Source organism: Cryphonectria parasitica, assembly GCF_011745365.1.
Source record: "Cryphonectria parasitica EP155 unplaced genomic scaffold M406scaffold_1, whole genome shotgun sequence".
Classification (NCBI taxonomy): domain Eukaryota; kingdom Fungi; phylum Ascomycota; class Sordariomycetes; order Diaporthales; family Cryphonectriaceae; genus Cryphonectria; species Cryphonectria parasitica.
The window spans coordinates 946,444-961,855 of NW_024468909.1; the positions used below are offsets into that span (position 1 = coordinate 946,444).

The 15,412-nt window shown below is 55.8% G+C and overlaps 6 protein-coding genes across 6 annotated transcripts; 1 reads left to right on the forward strand and 5 right to left on the reverse strand.

Annotated features, from left to right (window-relative positions):
- Positions 1 to 597: 597 nt before the first annotated feature.
- Positions 598 to 3,074, forward strand: AD-2 (phosphoribosylamine-glycine ligase activity protein; the record flags this gene model as incomplete). The annotated part of the gene is made up of 1 exon (XM_040915124.1): positions 598 to 3,074. The coding sequence occupies exon 1, from the start codon at positions 681 to 683 to the stop codon at positions 3,072 to 3,074; it is 2,394 nt and encodes a 797-aa protein (XP_040780636.1). The 5' UTR covers positions 598 to 680.
- A 419-nt stretch (positions 3,075 to 3,493) lies between these two features.
- M406DRAFT_245367 (uncharacterized protein) lies at positions 3,494 to 5,930 on the reverse strand (the record flags this gene model as incomplete). Its single annotated transcript, XM_040916325.1, is given in 5 exon segments — positions 3,494 to 4,215; positions 4,288 to 4,291; positions 4,305 to 4,803; positions 5,059 to 5,588; positions 5,655 to 5,930. The coding sequence occupies 5 exon segments, from the start codon at positions 5,928 to 5,930 to the stop codon at positions 3,494 to 3,496; spliced, it is 2,031 nt and encodes a 676-aa protein (XP_040780637.1).
- Positions 5,931 to 6,300: 370 nt separating this feature from the next.
- Positions 6,301 to 7,128, reverse strand: M406DRAFT_35669 (uncharacterized protein; the record flags this gene model as incomplete). Its single annotated transcript, XM_040923506.1, has 3 exons — positions 6,301 to 6,452; positions 6,552 to 6,718; positions 6,815 to 7,128. 3 exons carry the CDS (start codon positions 7,126 to 7,128, stop codon positions 6,301 to 6,303), a joined length of 633 nt encoding a protein of 210 aa, XP_040780638.1.
- A 536-nt stretch (positions 7,129 to 7,664) lies between these two features.
- M406DRAFT_247507 (uncharacterized protein) lies at positions 7,665 to 8,105 on the reverse strand (the record flags this gene model as incomplete). The annotated part of the gene is made up of 2 exons (XM_040916467.1): positions 7,665 to 7,879; positions 8,075 to 8,105. 2 exons carry the CDS (start codon positions 8,103 to 8,105, stop codon positions 7,665 to 7,667), a joined length of 246 nt encoding a protein of 81 aa, XP_040780639.1.
- A 534-nt stretch (positions 8,106 to 8,639) lies between these two features.
- M406DRAFT_343810 (uncharacterized protein) lies at positions 8,640 to 9,914 on the reverse strand (the record flags this gene model as incomplete). Its single annotated transcript, XM_040921919.1, has 3 exons — positions 8,640 to 9,000; positions 9,088 to 9,561; positions 9,704 to 9,914. 3 exons carry the CDS (start codon positions 9,912 to 9,914, stop codon positions 8,855 to 8,857), a joined length of 831 nt encoding a protein of 276 aa, XP_040780640.1. The 3' UTR covers positions 8,640 to 8,854.
- A 1,676-nt stretch (positions 9,915 to 11,590) lies between these two features.
- On the reverse strand, positions 11,591 to 15,190 carry M406DRAFT_58930 (uncharacterized protein; the record flags this gene model as incomplete). The annotated part of the gene is made up of 3 exons (XM_040924617.1): positions 11,591 to 11,842; positions 11,873 to 13,377; positions 13,441 to 15,190. The coding sequence occupies 3 exons, from the start codon at positions 15,188 to 15,190 to the stop codon at positions 11,591 to 11,593; spliced, it is 3,507 nt and encodes a 1,168-aa protein (XP_040780641.1).
- Positions 15,191 to 15,412: the final 222 nt, after the last annotated feature.

Genomic DNA, 15,412 nt, shown 5'->3' on the forward strand with positions numbered 1-15,412 from the left:
TTTTCTTCTTGTTTCTCTTCCCCTTGCAGATATTTTTCAAGATTGTCCAGAAGGACTCATCTTGAGGAGTCTCTGCAATGAAGAAGGTGCTATCAGTGGTGAGAAGGGCTGGGATTGACTGCGGGCTGTGACCACAACAATTCATGTTTTTACAGTCTTTTGTCTTTTTGTTTTTATTCATATTATTATTTCCCTTTTCATCTCTTTCTTTTTTTCCCCGGCTGAGAGAGGGGGGGGGGGGCGGAGGGGTCGACTAACAATTTAGATTCCTGCCAGGTACGGCCCAACAGGGTATGGACTATGTACCCTAGCTTGGCCTACTTACAGTAGGCACTATGTACCTCAAGTAGTGTGGGGGAGGGGCAGTGTAGCCGCCAATGCAGCATAAATTTTTTAGCGACACTACTGTCTTGAACTTATTTTTTCTCTTAGCCCAGCTTCAATTGAAGAAAAGGGAAGATGTCGGTAACCACAAGTCCACCAGGCTTGGTTCTTTTGTCAACAAGCTCCAGGGTGAACAACCTCCCTTGCTTCCTCTGTCTCTCTCTTTCTACACCCTCCAGTCTTTTATTCTTTTTTCCCTACTTTTGGTTCTCTATTTATTTAGAAAGCCCCTCCCACAAACACACGCGAACACACGGAAGAGAAGAAAGAAGGAGAAAAAAAAAAAAAAAGAAAAGATGGAGTCTGAGAATACCCAAAACATTCGCATCCTGCTCATAGGAAATGGAGGTCGCGAGCACGCCCTAGCCTGGAAGCTCTCCCAGTCGCCTCTCGTCGAGTCCATCATCGTCGTCCCGGGCAACGGCGGCACCGCGACCTGTCCCAAGACCACCAACGAAACCAGTGTCTCTGCCGAAGACTTCCGCGGCCTCGTGTCGTTCGCCCAGTCGCGCAATATCAACCTCGTCGTCCCTGGCCCCGAGCAGCCTCTCGTCGATGGCATCGAATCCTTCTTCGCTGGCGCTGGCATCCCTGTCTTTGGCCCCTCCATCGCCGCCGCCCGCATGGAGGGGAGCAAGACCTTCAGCAAGGATTTCATGCGCAGACACGGCATCCCCACCGCCGCCTATGCCAACCTTGCCAATTACGGCGCCGCTGCGAGGTACATCCAAAACCTAAACATCGATGTGGTCATTAAGGCGACGGGCCTGGCTGCCGGCAAGGGCGTCATCATCCCCCAGTCGAAGGAAGAGGCCCTCCTGGCCGTGCGCCAGATCATGCACGACAAGGCCTTCGGCTCCGCTGGCGACGAGATCGTCGTCGAGGAGCTCCTGACGGGCGATGAGCTGAGTATTCTGTCCTTCTGCGACGGGTACACCATCAAGAGCCTGCCCGCCGCCCAGGACCACAAGCGCATCTTCGACGGCGACCAAGGGCCCAACACCGGTGGCATGGGCTGCTACGCCCCGACCAACATCGCCACGCCCGCCCTGATCAAAAAGATTGAGAAGGAGATCCTGGAGCCCACCATTGCCGGCATGAGATCCGACAGGATGCCCTTCAAGGGTGTGCTCTTCACCGGCGTCATGGTCACCCCCGACGGGCCCAAGGTGCTCGAATACAACGTGCGGTTTGGTGACCCAGAGACGCAGACCGTCCTGCCTCTGCTCTCCGAGGAGACAGACTTGGCCGAGGTCATGATGGCCTGCGCAAAGGGCTACCTGAGCTCTGTGGACCTGCACATCCTGCCCAAGTTCAGCGCCACCGTGGTTGTGGCCGCAGGTGGCTACCCGGGCAGCTATGCGAAGGGGACCCCCATGACCGTGGGCACCCCAGCGCCCGACAGCGGGATCACCATCTTCCACGCCGGAACCCAGCTGGTAGGCGGTCAGCTCCAGACCTCGGGCGGTCGAGTGATTGCCGCCAACGCGGTCGGAGACAGCCTTGAGGAGGCGGTGAGGAAGGCATACGAGGAGGGCATCAAGCTCATCCAGTTCGACAAGATGTTCTACCGCAAGGACATTGCGCACCGTGCATTCCGGACACAGCCGAGCACGTCAGGAGGTCTCACCTACGCTGAGGCGGGCGTCAGCATCGACGCTGGCAACGAGCTCGTCGAGATGATCAAGACGGCCGTCCGGTCAACAGCACGTCCCGGCGCCGATGCTGAGATTGGTGGCTTCGGTGGCGAGGTAGACCTTGCGGCCGCTGGCTACCCCAACGCACCGATCCTCGTGGGCGCCATCGACGGCGTCGGCACGAAGCTGATCATCGCGCAGTCCATGAAGAAGCACGACACTGTGGGCATCGACCTGGTGGCCATGAACGTCAACGACCTGATCGTCCAGGGCGCCGAGCCCCTCATGTTCCTAGACTACTACTCGTGCAGCAAGCTCCGCCCTGCCGACGCCGCTGCCTTCGTGACCGGTGTTGCCGAGGGCTGCCGTCAGGCCAACTGCGCCCTGGTGGGCGGCGAAACGGCCGAGATGCCCGGCATCTATCACGACGAAGACTACGACGCTGCTGGTGCCGCCATCGGTGTCATGCGCAGGGAAGCTAGGCTGCCGCGTCTGACTGACATGCGCGAGGGCGACGTCCTGCTCGGCCTGGCGTCCAACGGTGTCCACTCCAACGGCTTCTCCCTCGTCCGGCGCATCGTGGAGAAGGAGGGCCTCGAGTACACCGACGCGTGCCCCTGGGCCGACAACAACAGCGCGTCCTCGGTCGGCGACGCGCTGCTTGCGCCCACGCGGATCTACGTCAGGCCCCTCCTCAAGGCCCTGGAGCTCAACCTCATCAAGGGCCTCTCGCACATCACCGGCGGCGGCCTGACCGAGAACGTGCCGCGCATGCTGCCCAAGACCCTCGCCGCCGAGATCGACGTCGCCAGCTGGACCGTGCCCGCCGTCTTCAAGTGGATGCGGACGGCTGCCTCGGTCGAGCCCAAGGAGATGGCCCGGACCTTCAACAACGGCATCGGCATGGTCGCTGTAGTCGCCGCTGCCGATTATGACAAGGTCGCCGGCGTCCTCAAGGGCGAGGGCGAGACGGTGTACAAGATTGGGCAGCTGGTGAAGAGGGAGAGCAACGGGGAGGAGTGCGTGCTCAAGAGTCTGGAGTCCTGGGCGTAAACAGGGAAAGGGAAGCCCCTGGGGAGGAGGGATTTTAACGCAAGGCAACTCGGCAATAGATGAGGAGCGAGCATGGTCTCTTGACGACTTTATATACGGGATTTATCTTCTCCGTCAGCGAGCGCTCTGTGTGTGTGTGTGTGCTGCTGTGTTTTGAATACAAGCTTGCCTCCTTAGTTGCCTATCTAAAACTGTTCGATTTCCATCATTTCAAAGAAGTCCCATGGTTTTGCCCTCTCATCATGTGCATGACAATTGTATGGGGATTATCGTTGTATACCATCAATAACATGAACATCAATATCAATAACCCGCGCCGTCGCTACCGGTAAAAGCTAGCTAGCCTACATTCAATCTATACCAAGCTGGAATAAAGTATCCTGGAAAAACCAAACAAAGCATCTCTCCTTGGAGCAGACTCAAGTAACAACAGTCTCGATCAGGCTGGGATCAAAATTCCAGTCAAAGTCCTTCATAAATGCATCCCAGTCGATCATGGCAGTAAGATCAGGGACAACGGCCGAGGAACCAGCCGCGACGCCACCACCAGCCCCGGCAATGTCGGCGCCACCACCAGCGCCGGGGGGCTGCGGGGTCAGCTTCTCAGGGCGGATCTGCTCCATCTGGCGCTTCCAGCGGCGGATACAGTCGAGGGGGAGGCCCATGCCCATGCGGTGGCTGTACTGGGGGTCGCCGAGCTGGGAGATCTCGGTGGCGGGGAGGACGTTGCGGACGTTCCAGGCGCTCTCCATCATCTTGGAGCAGCGGAGGGGCAGGTCGGCCTCCTGGACGGAGCAGTGGCGGATGCTGGCCACGGCGTCCAGGACGACCATGTCCGGAGTGGTCACGCCGTCGAGCTGGCGGATGTAGGTCTCGACGGCATCGCGCAGGGTCGGGGATACGAGGGCTGAGATGAGGACGCAGCCCGCGGTGAGGAGAGTACGGCAGACAAAGTGCGGCGCGTGGGAGAGAAAGTTGATCTCGGCCTGGAGCTTCAGGGCGAGCTGGACGAGCAAGTGGGCGGTGGTGCAGCAGCGGAGGGTGTTGCGCCTGTAAATCTCAAGGCTGAAGTTGGGCGTGGGCACGAAATAGTATATCTGGACCTCGAGGAGGGTCGAGAGGATTGTGAAGTGGTCGACATCTTTTTTTTTATTTTTAATTTCCATTTCATCTGTCAGCATGTCATTTATTCAAGGCGGAGATGTGTATTGACCTGCCTGAGATGTCAACAGAAGACATCAGCCTCTGCACCTTGGTAAAGTCATCCGAGAGTTGGTCTACGATGTGATGCGACACGCCCCGCTCTTCCTCGAGGGTGGCAGACATCACCCTACTCAGCCGATTAAGAAAGGCGGCGCTCTCGAGTTGCACGTAAAAGTAAGTTGGGATCTTGAAGGAACTGGTGCGGTCCAAGACGCTCTCGATGGTCCGGTTGAAGAACTGTCCCGTGCTCGGGGTGCCGCTATAGGTCGAGATGCGCTGAGAAACAATATTGTAGCCAAGCCAGGTGTAGACGGCCTCCTCATTAGACACGGCAAGGCGGTATACTGGATAGAGAAGCGTGGGAATATCGCCCCGGCCGGTCTGGATCCCCAGTAGGTAGCAGCTGTTCATGAGCATGGAGGTGTAGATGGGTGACGGGTCTTTCATGAAGCGAATGGTGGGCAGCGGCCACGCGCTCAGGATGAGCATCGCGTTGATGGTAGCCAGCGACATTGGCGGGTCCGACCTATAGTTGACGAGTATCTTGTAAGCAGGGCCCAACAATTCAGAGAGAGAGAGAGAGAGAGAGAGAGAGATCTTGATCCTGAAGCCAGTACAACAGCACGTTACAGTATAGAGAAAAGGGGCGGGGGGTGGTACAAATACATGGGACACAGAACACAGTGAATTTTGTTGGAGCAGAAGAAATAAAAACACATATTGAAACATAGAAATATATATAATTAGGCATAGAAGCACACTTCCAAAGAGATATACGTACACAGCATCCCAGACCTCAGACTTGATGGAGTCGATCAGAAAGTCAAAGACCCCACCGTCATGAGGCAACCGCCGGCAGGCCGTCACCATAATGACCCAAAACAGGACCGGCCCTGCATTGTAGATGGCGTCTGGCTCACGCATACGGACGATAGGGAGGTAAGGGTGGAAGTCCTTGAAGTACTTGTCGAAGTAGACATCAATGTCTTGGCCGGCAAAGACGCGCGACTTGAGGGCGCGCGGCTGTGCGGGACGACTGGTACTGGTCGTGGTGGAGGGCGTCGTCATCTGGTCTCCTGGCGTGAGCGAGGGGACGGAGGAGGCATCACCGAGCCCACCCCTCGGCGGCGCAGGGCCGCTAAAGGAGGAGATGCTCGACATCGGGGTCGCATTGGGCGAGAAGGCGACTGTAGGGTAGAGGCGTGTTCCGGTTGCTGGCGGCGCAGGCGGTGAATGCTGCTGCTGCTGCTGCTGCTGCTGAGGATGGAGGAGGTGGTTGGTCTGTGGAATCGAGGGTAGAGGCATCTGCTGCTGTTGCCCTCCCTGGGTCGTGGCTGTCGTCGTCGTCGTCGTCGTCGTCGCCCCTCGGGGTCCGACAGCCTGCTTGATGTTCTGGACCTCCTGGACGAGCTCCTCGAACCTGCTCCTCTTGCTGACGCGCTTGTGGGACTTGTCGACGACGCAGGGCAGGCTGAGCTTGGCACAGCGCTGGCAGGGCTGGCCGTGGACGGCGCTGGCGTTGCATCGCACTTTGGAGTCGCGACATGAGACGCAGGCCGTGTTCCTCTTGATGCGCGACTGGGGCGACGACTGCTCGGCGGCCGAGGCCAGGAGATCTAGTGACTCCCTGCTCTCCCCGTTGTTGCTGCTCATAGTCAACGAACAAAGGAAAGAAAAATAAAAGAAAAGGCAGAGGATTCGGCAGGCACGTGAATATCTGTTTCTGTGTATGCTGATTGGTATGGTGGACGGTCGAGTTCGATGTCGATGGCCGATGCGGAGCCGGTATGCGCGATCTCGGGAGGAATTCGGCGGTATCTTTTCTTGAGGGGGAATAAGACGTAGTGCAGTGAGTGGTAAGCACATTGACATAATAGCATTTGAGCTAAGCAGGGACATTGGGGTTAGGGTCAGTCAACCCTTACCCTGAACCTGCATCGTACCATACAGTAGTGCATCATTGCTGTGGAATCAAGACCTCCCTCCCCCTCGTCCTTCTTCTTCACTCCTTCTTTTCTTGTACTTACCACCTCCTCTCGTACTCACCAACCCACAAGCCCCAGCCCAGAACATTTCCCTTGATCTTCTCGGCAATCTGTTCCCTGCTAGGCTGTGGCTTGGACGTCAACAAGTCCTTCGGCAGCGGCTCGCTCAGCGCCACAATCTGATGGAAATCTAACAAACATTATGAGACACACGTACTGTCAGCACGCACGCACGAAATGGCTCAACGTATCCTCTCTGTAGCTGTCGGTCCAGCCGGTGTATACTCACATCTATGGGGCCCGTGGTTCATCAGCGGGCGAGGGGGTATATACACTTTGCCTGACCTCGTCATGCCGTAGTGAAAGCCTCCCTTGAGCAGGTTCTTGCTGTCATCAGCCACCTCGATATCGGCATGGTCCACCCTCGTAGTAGTGGCTGCAATGCCAGCAAATATCCTAAAGTAAATAATCACAACGAAGTCTATCAGTCAGTTCTTCCGCCATAGCTAGCCAGCCAGCCACAGGCAATGAGAAGACAGAGAATAGACCTACGCGTGCGAAATAGGCGTCGGCAGCGGCGCATCCGGGTCCTCCACGACGAGCAGCCACTCTTTCACCTTACCCTCCAGGCTCGTTGGCGTCATCCACTCCAAAGACGGCAGCCTGCCCGCTCCGTCAGCCGAGTCCTCCTTCTGCAGCTGGGCCGGCTGGCGCAGCGGGCCGGGACCGCGCGCCGGAGAGGTGATCTCGATGGTCGGCTCTGAAAAAGCCTCGAATGCGGGGAGGCGGTTGAAGCACTTGTCGTCGCGGCCCCTGGCGTTCGCGAACAGCCATGAGATTGTTACTTCTAAGAGTGCCCGGGACATTTTCAATGTTGTGACTCGTGCCGCCGTCACGTTTTATGAATGCAGCCAAGGATGGGTCTAGATTCTTGATCAGGGCGGGTGGAGAAAGACGCAACAAAATGGGCCAAAATCACGAGGACAGTTTAAATCGAGACTCGAGGGATGAGTAGAAGTAGTCTGGTGCAATGACCCTGCTTCTTATTTATAAGTCAAATAGATAGGGAATGGTGAAACTGAGGGGATGGTCTTTGCGGTAGCGACTCGGCAACCGGCTCCGAACCGCTGGCCGACAGAACAGGCCATGAGAACCTCCTCGATCTATTATTCGTCCAGCCCACTGCTGCGCCAGATTGAAAACAAGAGCATTCATTGAACACACAGTCTCCTGACCCCATGACATCACTGCAATGTGCTCAACTCTCTGAATCTCTGACCCCTCGTACTGACTGCCTACCAAATCACAGATGAATCCCCTTTCTCCAGACAGCCGGGGGCCACCAAGAGAGAGACCAAAGACCCCAATGAGACAAGAAGAGAACTGGACAACACTCCTCTCTTCACAGCTCGTCCTTCTTCTTCTCCTCCTTGCCCCCACCACCCATCAGCCCACCAAACAAGCCCGAGACGAACCCCGGCGCAGCGACACGTGCGGCCTTGGGGTACGACTTGCCCTCGAGCTCGACCCTGGGCTCGCACGTACACCACTCCTCCTCGGGCACCCCCGACATGGCGCTGGGGATGTGTCTCCCGCAGCCGCGCCACGACTTCTTGGCTATTTGTGGGCTCCTCTGTCAGCATATTTCTCCGTATTGCTTCCTTCTCCTCTTCTTCTTTGTCTTATAACGTGTCGAGGAAAGGAGTGGGTAGAAGGAAAAACGAGAGAGAAGAGAGAGTGTCTGTATGTGTGTATGTTCGTATGTGAGGAAGTCGTCGATTGTTCCCTTGTCTGGCCTTGGCTTCTACTCACAACAGTCTGGACAGCTCGCGCTCATACACATCTTGTCTCTTTTATTTATGTTTTTGTTTTTCCTTGTAACTCGTGCTCTCGTTTTACTTTGTGCGTGTGGTTCAAATTATCTGTTCTCTGAACTGTGGATTAGAGAAATATGGCAGAGGGATGCTTTTGTAGTTCCAAGTAGTTGATGAAAATCGTATGTGCGTATTTGTCAGTGGGGCAACATTTGAGTTTCCTCGCAGGCCTTTCCCTTTGGGCTATTTACTATCTATTAATCAGGGAAGAGGGTCGGTCATGTCGGTCTCCCGTCAACGGCCCGCGGTGACTCCACTGCGACGGACGGGACTCGAGGTCGGCGAAGCCTGAGCAGCAGTGGGTGCTCGGCGACCAGTAAAACATACAGCCCGGCGGCGACCCAAAAAAAAAAAAAAAAAAAGGGAAAAAAAAGAAGAAGAACCAGGACAGCAATTCATGATCTTCTCTCACCTGCCCATCTTGAAGCAAACCAGGCAAACACTAGGCACGAATATTAATTTCTGTTCCACACATTGTCGCTGGAAGATTAAGAAACCGATATGAAGTAGTTCGTGGTCATGATTATATCCTGCCATAAAACAAAATACACTCGCATCCAGATAGGTATCTAAGCGCTTTGCCCCCTTACGTTTCCGCGCCTTCTCCTCTTTCTACCGCCTCATATTACAAAAGCGTAAAAAGCATAATTCATGTCCATGACCTTTTCAACCCTCAGGCATGTCGTTAGGAAAGAACCCGGTAGCACCACAGGGGATTCTAGTTCTTGTGCAGCTTGGCCTTGATCTTGTCCTTCAGACTCTTCTTCTCCTTGGAGTCGGACGACTCCGAGCCGGCCGACGTCTCTTCTGACCTCTTTGCATCCTCCACAGCTGGGTTGTGGATTCCCTTCTCCTCTAGAAGGCCTAAACAGAGACACAGTAATGTCAGCGGGGACCATCCCATCTCTCATTCCTCTCAAGACAGCAGACAGGAAAGATGTAAAGACTTACGATCGGCTTCACGCCCAGCACCAGGCTTCGTGGCGTCAAAGTCTCCGCCGTCTGCCTGCAGGCCAGAGCTCTTGACGTACTCCTCGCCAGACCCCTTGTTCTCGCCACTGCTACCCAGCGGCTCACCTTCCTTTCCCTCTTCCTGACCCTCAGCGCCTGCACCCGCGCCGGTGCCGTCCTGGCCAGCGTCACCACCCCGCTCCCTGGCGACGTCTTCGATCGGCCGGGGACCGGGCCCGTCCACCTTGCCTGGGTTTTCGGACGCGTCCACGCTGCCCGTGTCGTCGACATTCTTGCGCTCTTCTTCCTTCTTGGGGTCAGTTGTGGGGTTGGTGTCGGGATCGCGGACGTCGGCCTGGGCGGCCTTGAAGCCTGTGTCGCCTGTGGTGGAGGGATGCTCTGAGGTGGGGCCCTTGCTCGCTGTGGTGGTGTCTTTGCTCTCTGTGGCGGCGTTGTCGCCGGTCTGAGTGGGTTCTGTTTGTAGAAACCGTACGAGTTAGCCTCGAGTTTTATATATCAGGTGGTTTCGGAGGAAAGCAAAGCCAGCTAAAGCCTCGCAGAAAGACCTATGTGGGAGGGAGGCCGAAGGGAATATAGGAAAAAGAATTTGACGCACCGATGTTGCCAGCGTCGAACGGCTCGCCCTTTGAGGTATCGCCTTGCTTGCCAGAGACTGGCTCCTGGCCCTGTGTTTCGTTGGTGGTCGTGTTGGTGTTGGTGGTAGTGGTGGTAGTACCGTCTGCGGCGGCGGCGTTGGTATTGTTGTCAGCGTTCTCGCCCCAGATGGCCTTGGAGGCAGAGGAGGCAATAGAATTAATAGTATCCATGGTGGTGGTAGTAAGAGAGGCGAGATATAATGCAATGTGGTAGTGGTGGTGAGTGTTGTTGGTTCTGGGACCTGCTAACGAGAAAAATTGGTAAATCTATGTTGTGTTATGGAGGGGGAAGACCACAAAAAGTCAGGAGATTGGCAAGGGCTGTGCTTATGTATTCAAAGAAAATGGAGGGGAGGCAGAGGGAGGTATTGCGTCTCCCAGATATTCTCAAAAAGCTTGTCACAGTTCCTGTTTCTTGTACTGAACTAGTACAACCTGAAGGGGGGCGACCCGAGTGGGCCTTGAGTTGGTTGGTACCTGAACCAGGTGAGGAGGGACTTGTGTCGTGCTATACGAGACGGTTCGTTCTTCTTTCGTTACGCCTAGTATGAGGCAGTCGTGTCTCCTGCCCATGAGAGCAGAGGAGTGACGTCTTTGCCTGCAGGGGGGATATGTTGTAATCCCAAGAAGCAGGACAAGACGAGAGCGGCGTTAGTCTCGTGCGCTCCTTCTTTCCCCTCTTCTCCTGTCCCCCCCCCCCCCCCTACTAGTATTGGAGAGTGCGACCAGGGCAGCCAGCTCGGCCGAGTAGTGAAGGAGAAGACCCCATCACCTGGGCCGTACTGGACGCCCGCAGCCGGAATATTATTGTACTGGGTAGCCCAGTCACATCCAGACAGGGTATCCAATAGCATCATTTAGCATCATTGACAATGTCCAACTGTTATCGTCCCTCCCTCCGTGAGAGCAACAGCATGCAAAAGTACTAAGGCTAACCAGCTATTCACATCTCATGTAAGGCCTGGCAGGGTATCGATCCAGGCGAGGCTATAGATAGATTTCTCCATATCATGCTAAGGAGGAACTCTCTATGAACCGTAAATATTAACTTTACCAGCTCTCTGGACAGCTAGTTAGGCTGAGGCTCTTCTGTTTCCATCTCATACGCCTCACCACACATACATTCAGCTTGGAGTTGATGTTGAGTGGTTGTTTCATGGTGGGGTTGAAGTAAGACGATGACGTCGAGAGCAGCCACAAAGAAACCTCCCCGCACGCTCTACGTCACTAGTGGTTAATCGCCCCAAGCAGGTGGGTGATGTAACGACGACGCTTCAGGGGGTCTAGGCCCGCCCTGTGCCAAGCGCAGTCCCTAACTCCCAGCTGGGGTTTAATATATACTGTAGCATTCAGGGGTTACGTACCCTCGTCCGAACATCACCACCACTGACTCGCAAGGCTCACGGCTACGTACTTTGTGCTGGCTCTTCAATAGGGAAGAGTACACGCATGGGCTGAGCATCTGCTTGCTATTGATTTATGTCTTTTTTTCCCGTCCGACGACATTATGCCTATCTGTAGCGTGCTTATTGAATCAAAGCACCAAGCGCAGACAAGCCGTCCATCCAGCTCGCCTCGTGTTGCTTGCTCAGTTCCTCCCATGTCGCTACAAAACTCATGAACCGCCCTACATACTTCACAATATGTACCAAGCATACGATCCCACATAGGCACACGTGGCGATGAGAACAAGCGTAATTACATGAATAAATCACAAAAAAGACAAAATTGGTATCATATTGTTCAAAAGTGCGATATGCCAAAAATTTTAAAAAATTAATCCTGCACCCCACCTCCAGGTACGCGCACGAGACTCGCTCTCAAAGCCTTGTCGGCTGCGTCTGCCGTTACCTGATACCGGACCTAAACGAGCCCAGGCTCATTCTCCTCACGCCCTCCGGAATCTCCGCCATGCCCATACCCCCTCTTTTCGCGCCGGCCTCCACCATCGAGACTGGTCGGTCGCCCGCTTCGTCGCCCTGAAGCTTGATCTTGACGGACCCCTTGCCCTTCCGTATGCTGCGCCGCTTCGCGGCCGCCATTGACCTCATCTCGGCGTCGAGATCCGTTTCCTCTTCCAGGACCGGCGCGTGATAGCGCTCGTTCCTGCTGTCGCCCACCATCCGCACCACTGGCTCGCCTCCTGGCAGCTTGATCACCGACGCCTCGAGGGTCTCGGCAATGTCGAGCAGCAACACGTCCATCGGGCAGATATACGCCACCTTCTTGCGCTGGGAGAAGGCCACTACGTGCCCACATACCCGTCCATGGTCCCGCTCCACAATCCAGGCGCCGCTGTCGCCGGGCAGACCCAGAGGGAGGTTTGACTGGTCGCCACCGCCGCCTGTCTTCTCGGAGACCGAACTCGTCACCTGATACGTATGGCTGGGCGAGACACGGCCGTAGATCTTCACAGATGTCAAAGCGGGCAGAACAAGACCAAATTGCAGACCGCTCGTACGCGCCATACACTGCACCTCAAGATTTGGGAGCGCCGTCGCCGGCAGTACGGACTTGGGGTGCATCGAACGATCCTTTGGATCCACTCCAGCCGGTATGGAATTCGTACCGGGCAGGCGGTCGTCATTGAACTCGAACAGCGCCCAGTCGATCTCGTGAATGAGGCCGCGCTCGTCGTTCCGCCGTCGGATTCCACTGGAAGCATAGACCTCGCCGAGGGTAAAGCTATCGAGGTGGTCCTCGTCTCGTGTCTCAGAACCAGCGTAAAAGTCATCGTCGACGTCGTCCAGGGCCGGCTGGCTGACTATGTATCCGTCGCCACACCCAGCCTCCACGCCAGGTATGTCTCCAGGCTGCGAATACTCGTCCTCTTCCTCCTCGTCGTCAGACTCCGAGTACTCGCTAGTGACCGCTGATTCGGTCAGGACATCTGTGCCGGCGTCCGAGAACTCGGCTGCGTAATCCTCACTCTCGCTGCTATCGCCTGAGACAGGCGACTCGCTTGGGTACTGCTGCGCATACCAGGCGGCGAGGTCGGGCACTTGCTCCCTGGAGCCGGCCATGCTCCTCTGGATCCGCTGGGCCTCCTTTGGCGTCAGGGTGGACTGTTCTGCATCGGGGTCGTCAAGCATGTGATGGACCGTCATGCCATATGTCTTGTCGTCAACCACAACTAGACCCCCGAAGCTGACGGGTGGTAGGTGGTGGTCGCCAACCCAGGCTCCTATGCTGGCTCCATTCGATGGGCGCTCCTGAAAGCTTCCATTAGCCGCGGCCACTACTTCAGAAGATTCTCCCTGGGCCATGCTGCGCTTCGTACCGGTACCATCATTGCGCGACCGGAGTACTTGTCCTCGGCACACCTTCAACGCGAAGCCCGCCGGCCCCTCGAATAGGGCGCCCAGCTTCCGTTTCAGGATCGCCCTGACCTTGGACACGGAAGTGCACACTACCAGGACAGTCGCCCTCGTTTCCTTGGCCGACTCCCCTATGGATTCAAGGGAGATCTCGACCGACTCGGGGTGCTTTCGGTAGAAGTGACGCAGCGCCTGGTTGATTTGAGGCATGAGCACATCATTCCAGTGCTCGACTGCTTCAGGAGGCAGTGCCGTTTGCGGATAAAGCCGAGATTTGTTCGGCCGTCTGGTCCTCGGTTCCGGAGCTTGAGGGGTTGCTACTGCTGCTGCAGCATCAGCTGTCATATCGTTGACTTTGTTCCACATATTGGCGGACATACCTCTTGGTGGTTCGACTTGGGGTGAGACGGAGAAGCCAGCCTCGCGTGCCTTGGCGTCTCTCGAAGAGCTTGCCACAACGGAGGTCTCAGGTTTCTCACCCTGTCGAGTTGGCGCTTGAACGCCCAGGTCACTGCTAAGACGACCTTCCAGCCCACCAACACTGTCAATAATAGCGCAGGCCTCGAGGAAGCGGCTGGCCTTGACCTGAACCTGCGTCATGACCTGGCTGCTTTCGGTCCCTGCTCGGAGCTCGTCGTCCACCGCAGCATAACATGTCTGCACCGCTTTCATGTAGAGTGTACCGCATCTAGTCGCAAGCTGCTCCAGGACCGATTCCGGGATGGATGTAGTCGACGGTGTCGCAACCAAGTTCTCAAGGGGTGTCCACAGACCGATGGACAGCAGCAGCATGGCCAGAGAGTAGAGATCAAATGCCTTCGAATCAACGTTGGACAGAAGGGATTTCTCGCCCGTGGTCTTGGGATCGAGGGGGTGGCGATACAGAGAGGGAGAAGGCGCGGAGCTTTCTTGGAAGCTGTCGGAGAAGAGGTCGAAAGAGGATACCAGAGGGCGCCGTATATCGACCTCTCCAGAGCCCAAGCCTGGCTCGATGCCGACAGCCTTACAAAAAGACACATTCGAGTTGACCAGATTGCCGTGTGCAATCCCTCGCGCATGCATATCGAATACGGTGTTGGCCAGGTTGAAGGCCAGTCGGAATTTTGCCTCCAGGGGTGGCTCAGAGTCTGGTCTGGCAAGGAGGTCCGACAGGGAGCAGAGAGTGTTGAGTGTGTTGTGGGTGATAGACTCGAAAGAGACTGGATTGAACGATGGAGGGAAGTGATAGACCAGCCCAAGCCTTGCATTTTTCATATCTTCAAAGTATCCCAGCAGCTGAGGTATGCCAGTCCAGGAGCCTGGAGAGCGTTGTGGCTCCGTCTGTAGTCCTGCAGACAACTTCTCAAAGCGAGACATGTCTGGCATGATGTCCACCTGTGCAAACATGGGATCAAACTCAGCATATTCCAGCAGAAGGGCAGTGTATGGCCTTCCATTGTTCCTTGTCAAGTCAGAATAGGCTTGCGTGCTCATGTAGACAATGTCTCTTGTTGAAGTCTCCGTGGTGAACTCAGACATGGGTATTGGCTGCCTTTCGTTCAGGCTGGTCAAGGTTTGGGGTTCGATCTTCTGTGGTGTCTGCATCCTGGTGGACTCAAAGGCACGCATGTCGTCATTGGAACTGCCTTTGGCCCTGGCCTGGGCAGACAAGGCTGTACTTGAGCGTGTTCTCGACAGGTCATATAGTGTGTCGATACAGGTGGTCAAATCTCTGACCAGCTCTTGGAACTTAGTTTTGTCCCATGGCACAATGGGGATCTTCTTGTCCCCCATGGGCCTGGAAGTCTCCCCAGCCTGACGCCTGGAACTTGCCCACAGCGGTTCCGCCTCGGCCAGGATGTCCTTGATATTCGACATGATGCTCCCAACAACTTCGCTGACACCTGCTTTCGAGAGGGCGTCATCTATAATGTCCGCATTTCCGGGGTCGGACCAGCCCAGACCCCAGGTGACAAGCCGGTCATTTTGTATCTTGAGTTTCCGATGCAGTGACTTGATGTCTGGGTCCTCGGCGCTTTGAATGGGCTGCTTGAAGAAGTCTGAGGATTTCTTGGTATCGGTATAGAGCCGGCTCAGGCGTCGCTGGACAGGCAGCTGGAAGCCGCCCTGCGGCAAGCCGTATGACTCCATGGTGTCGTCGCGAGGTGAGACTTGATCACAGCAGGGCCGTCAATGGCAAAATGGTGACGATGTGGGAGAATTCAAACCAGCCGGTGATTATGAAGTTGCCAGTCAAAACATAGTTGGTCTCGAAGGGCGTCAGCCAGCAACAATCCGTTGATTGCGTCGACTGTGTGGCTGCGTAATGATGCCCTGCCCGGTTCGTTGGATACAACAGGGGGTTGGATAAGC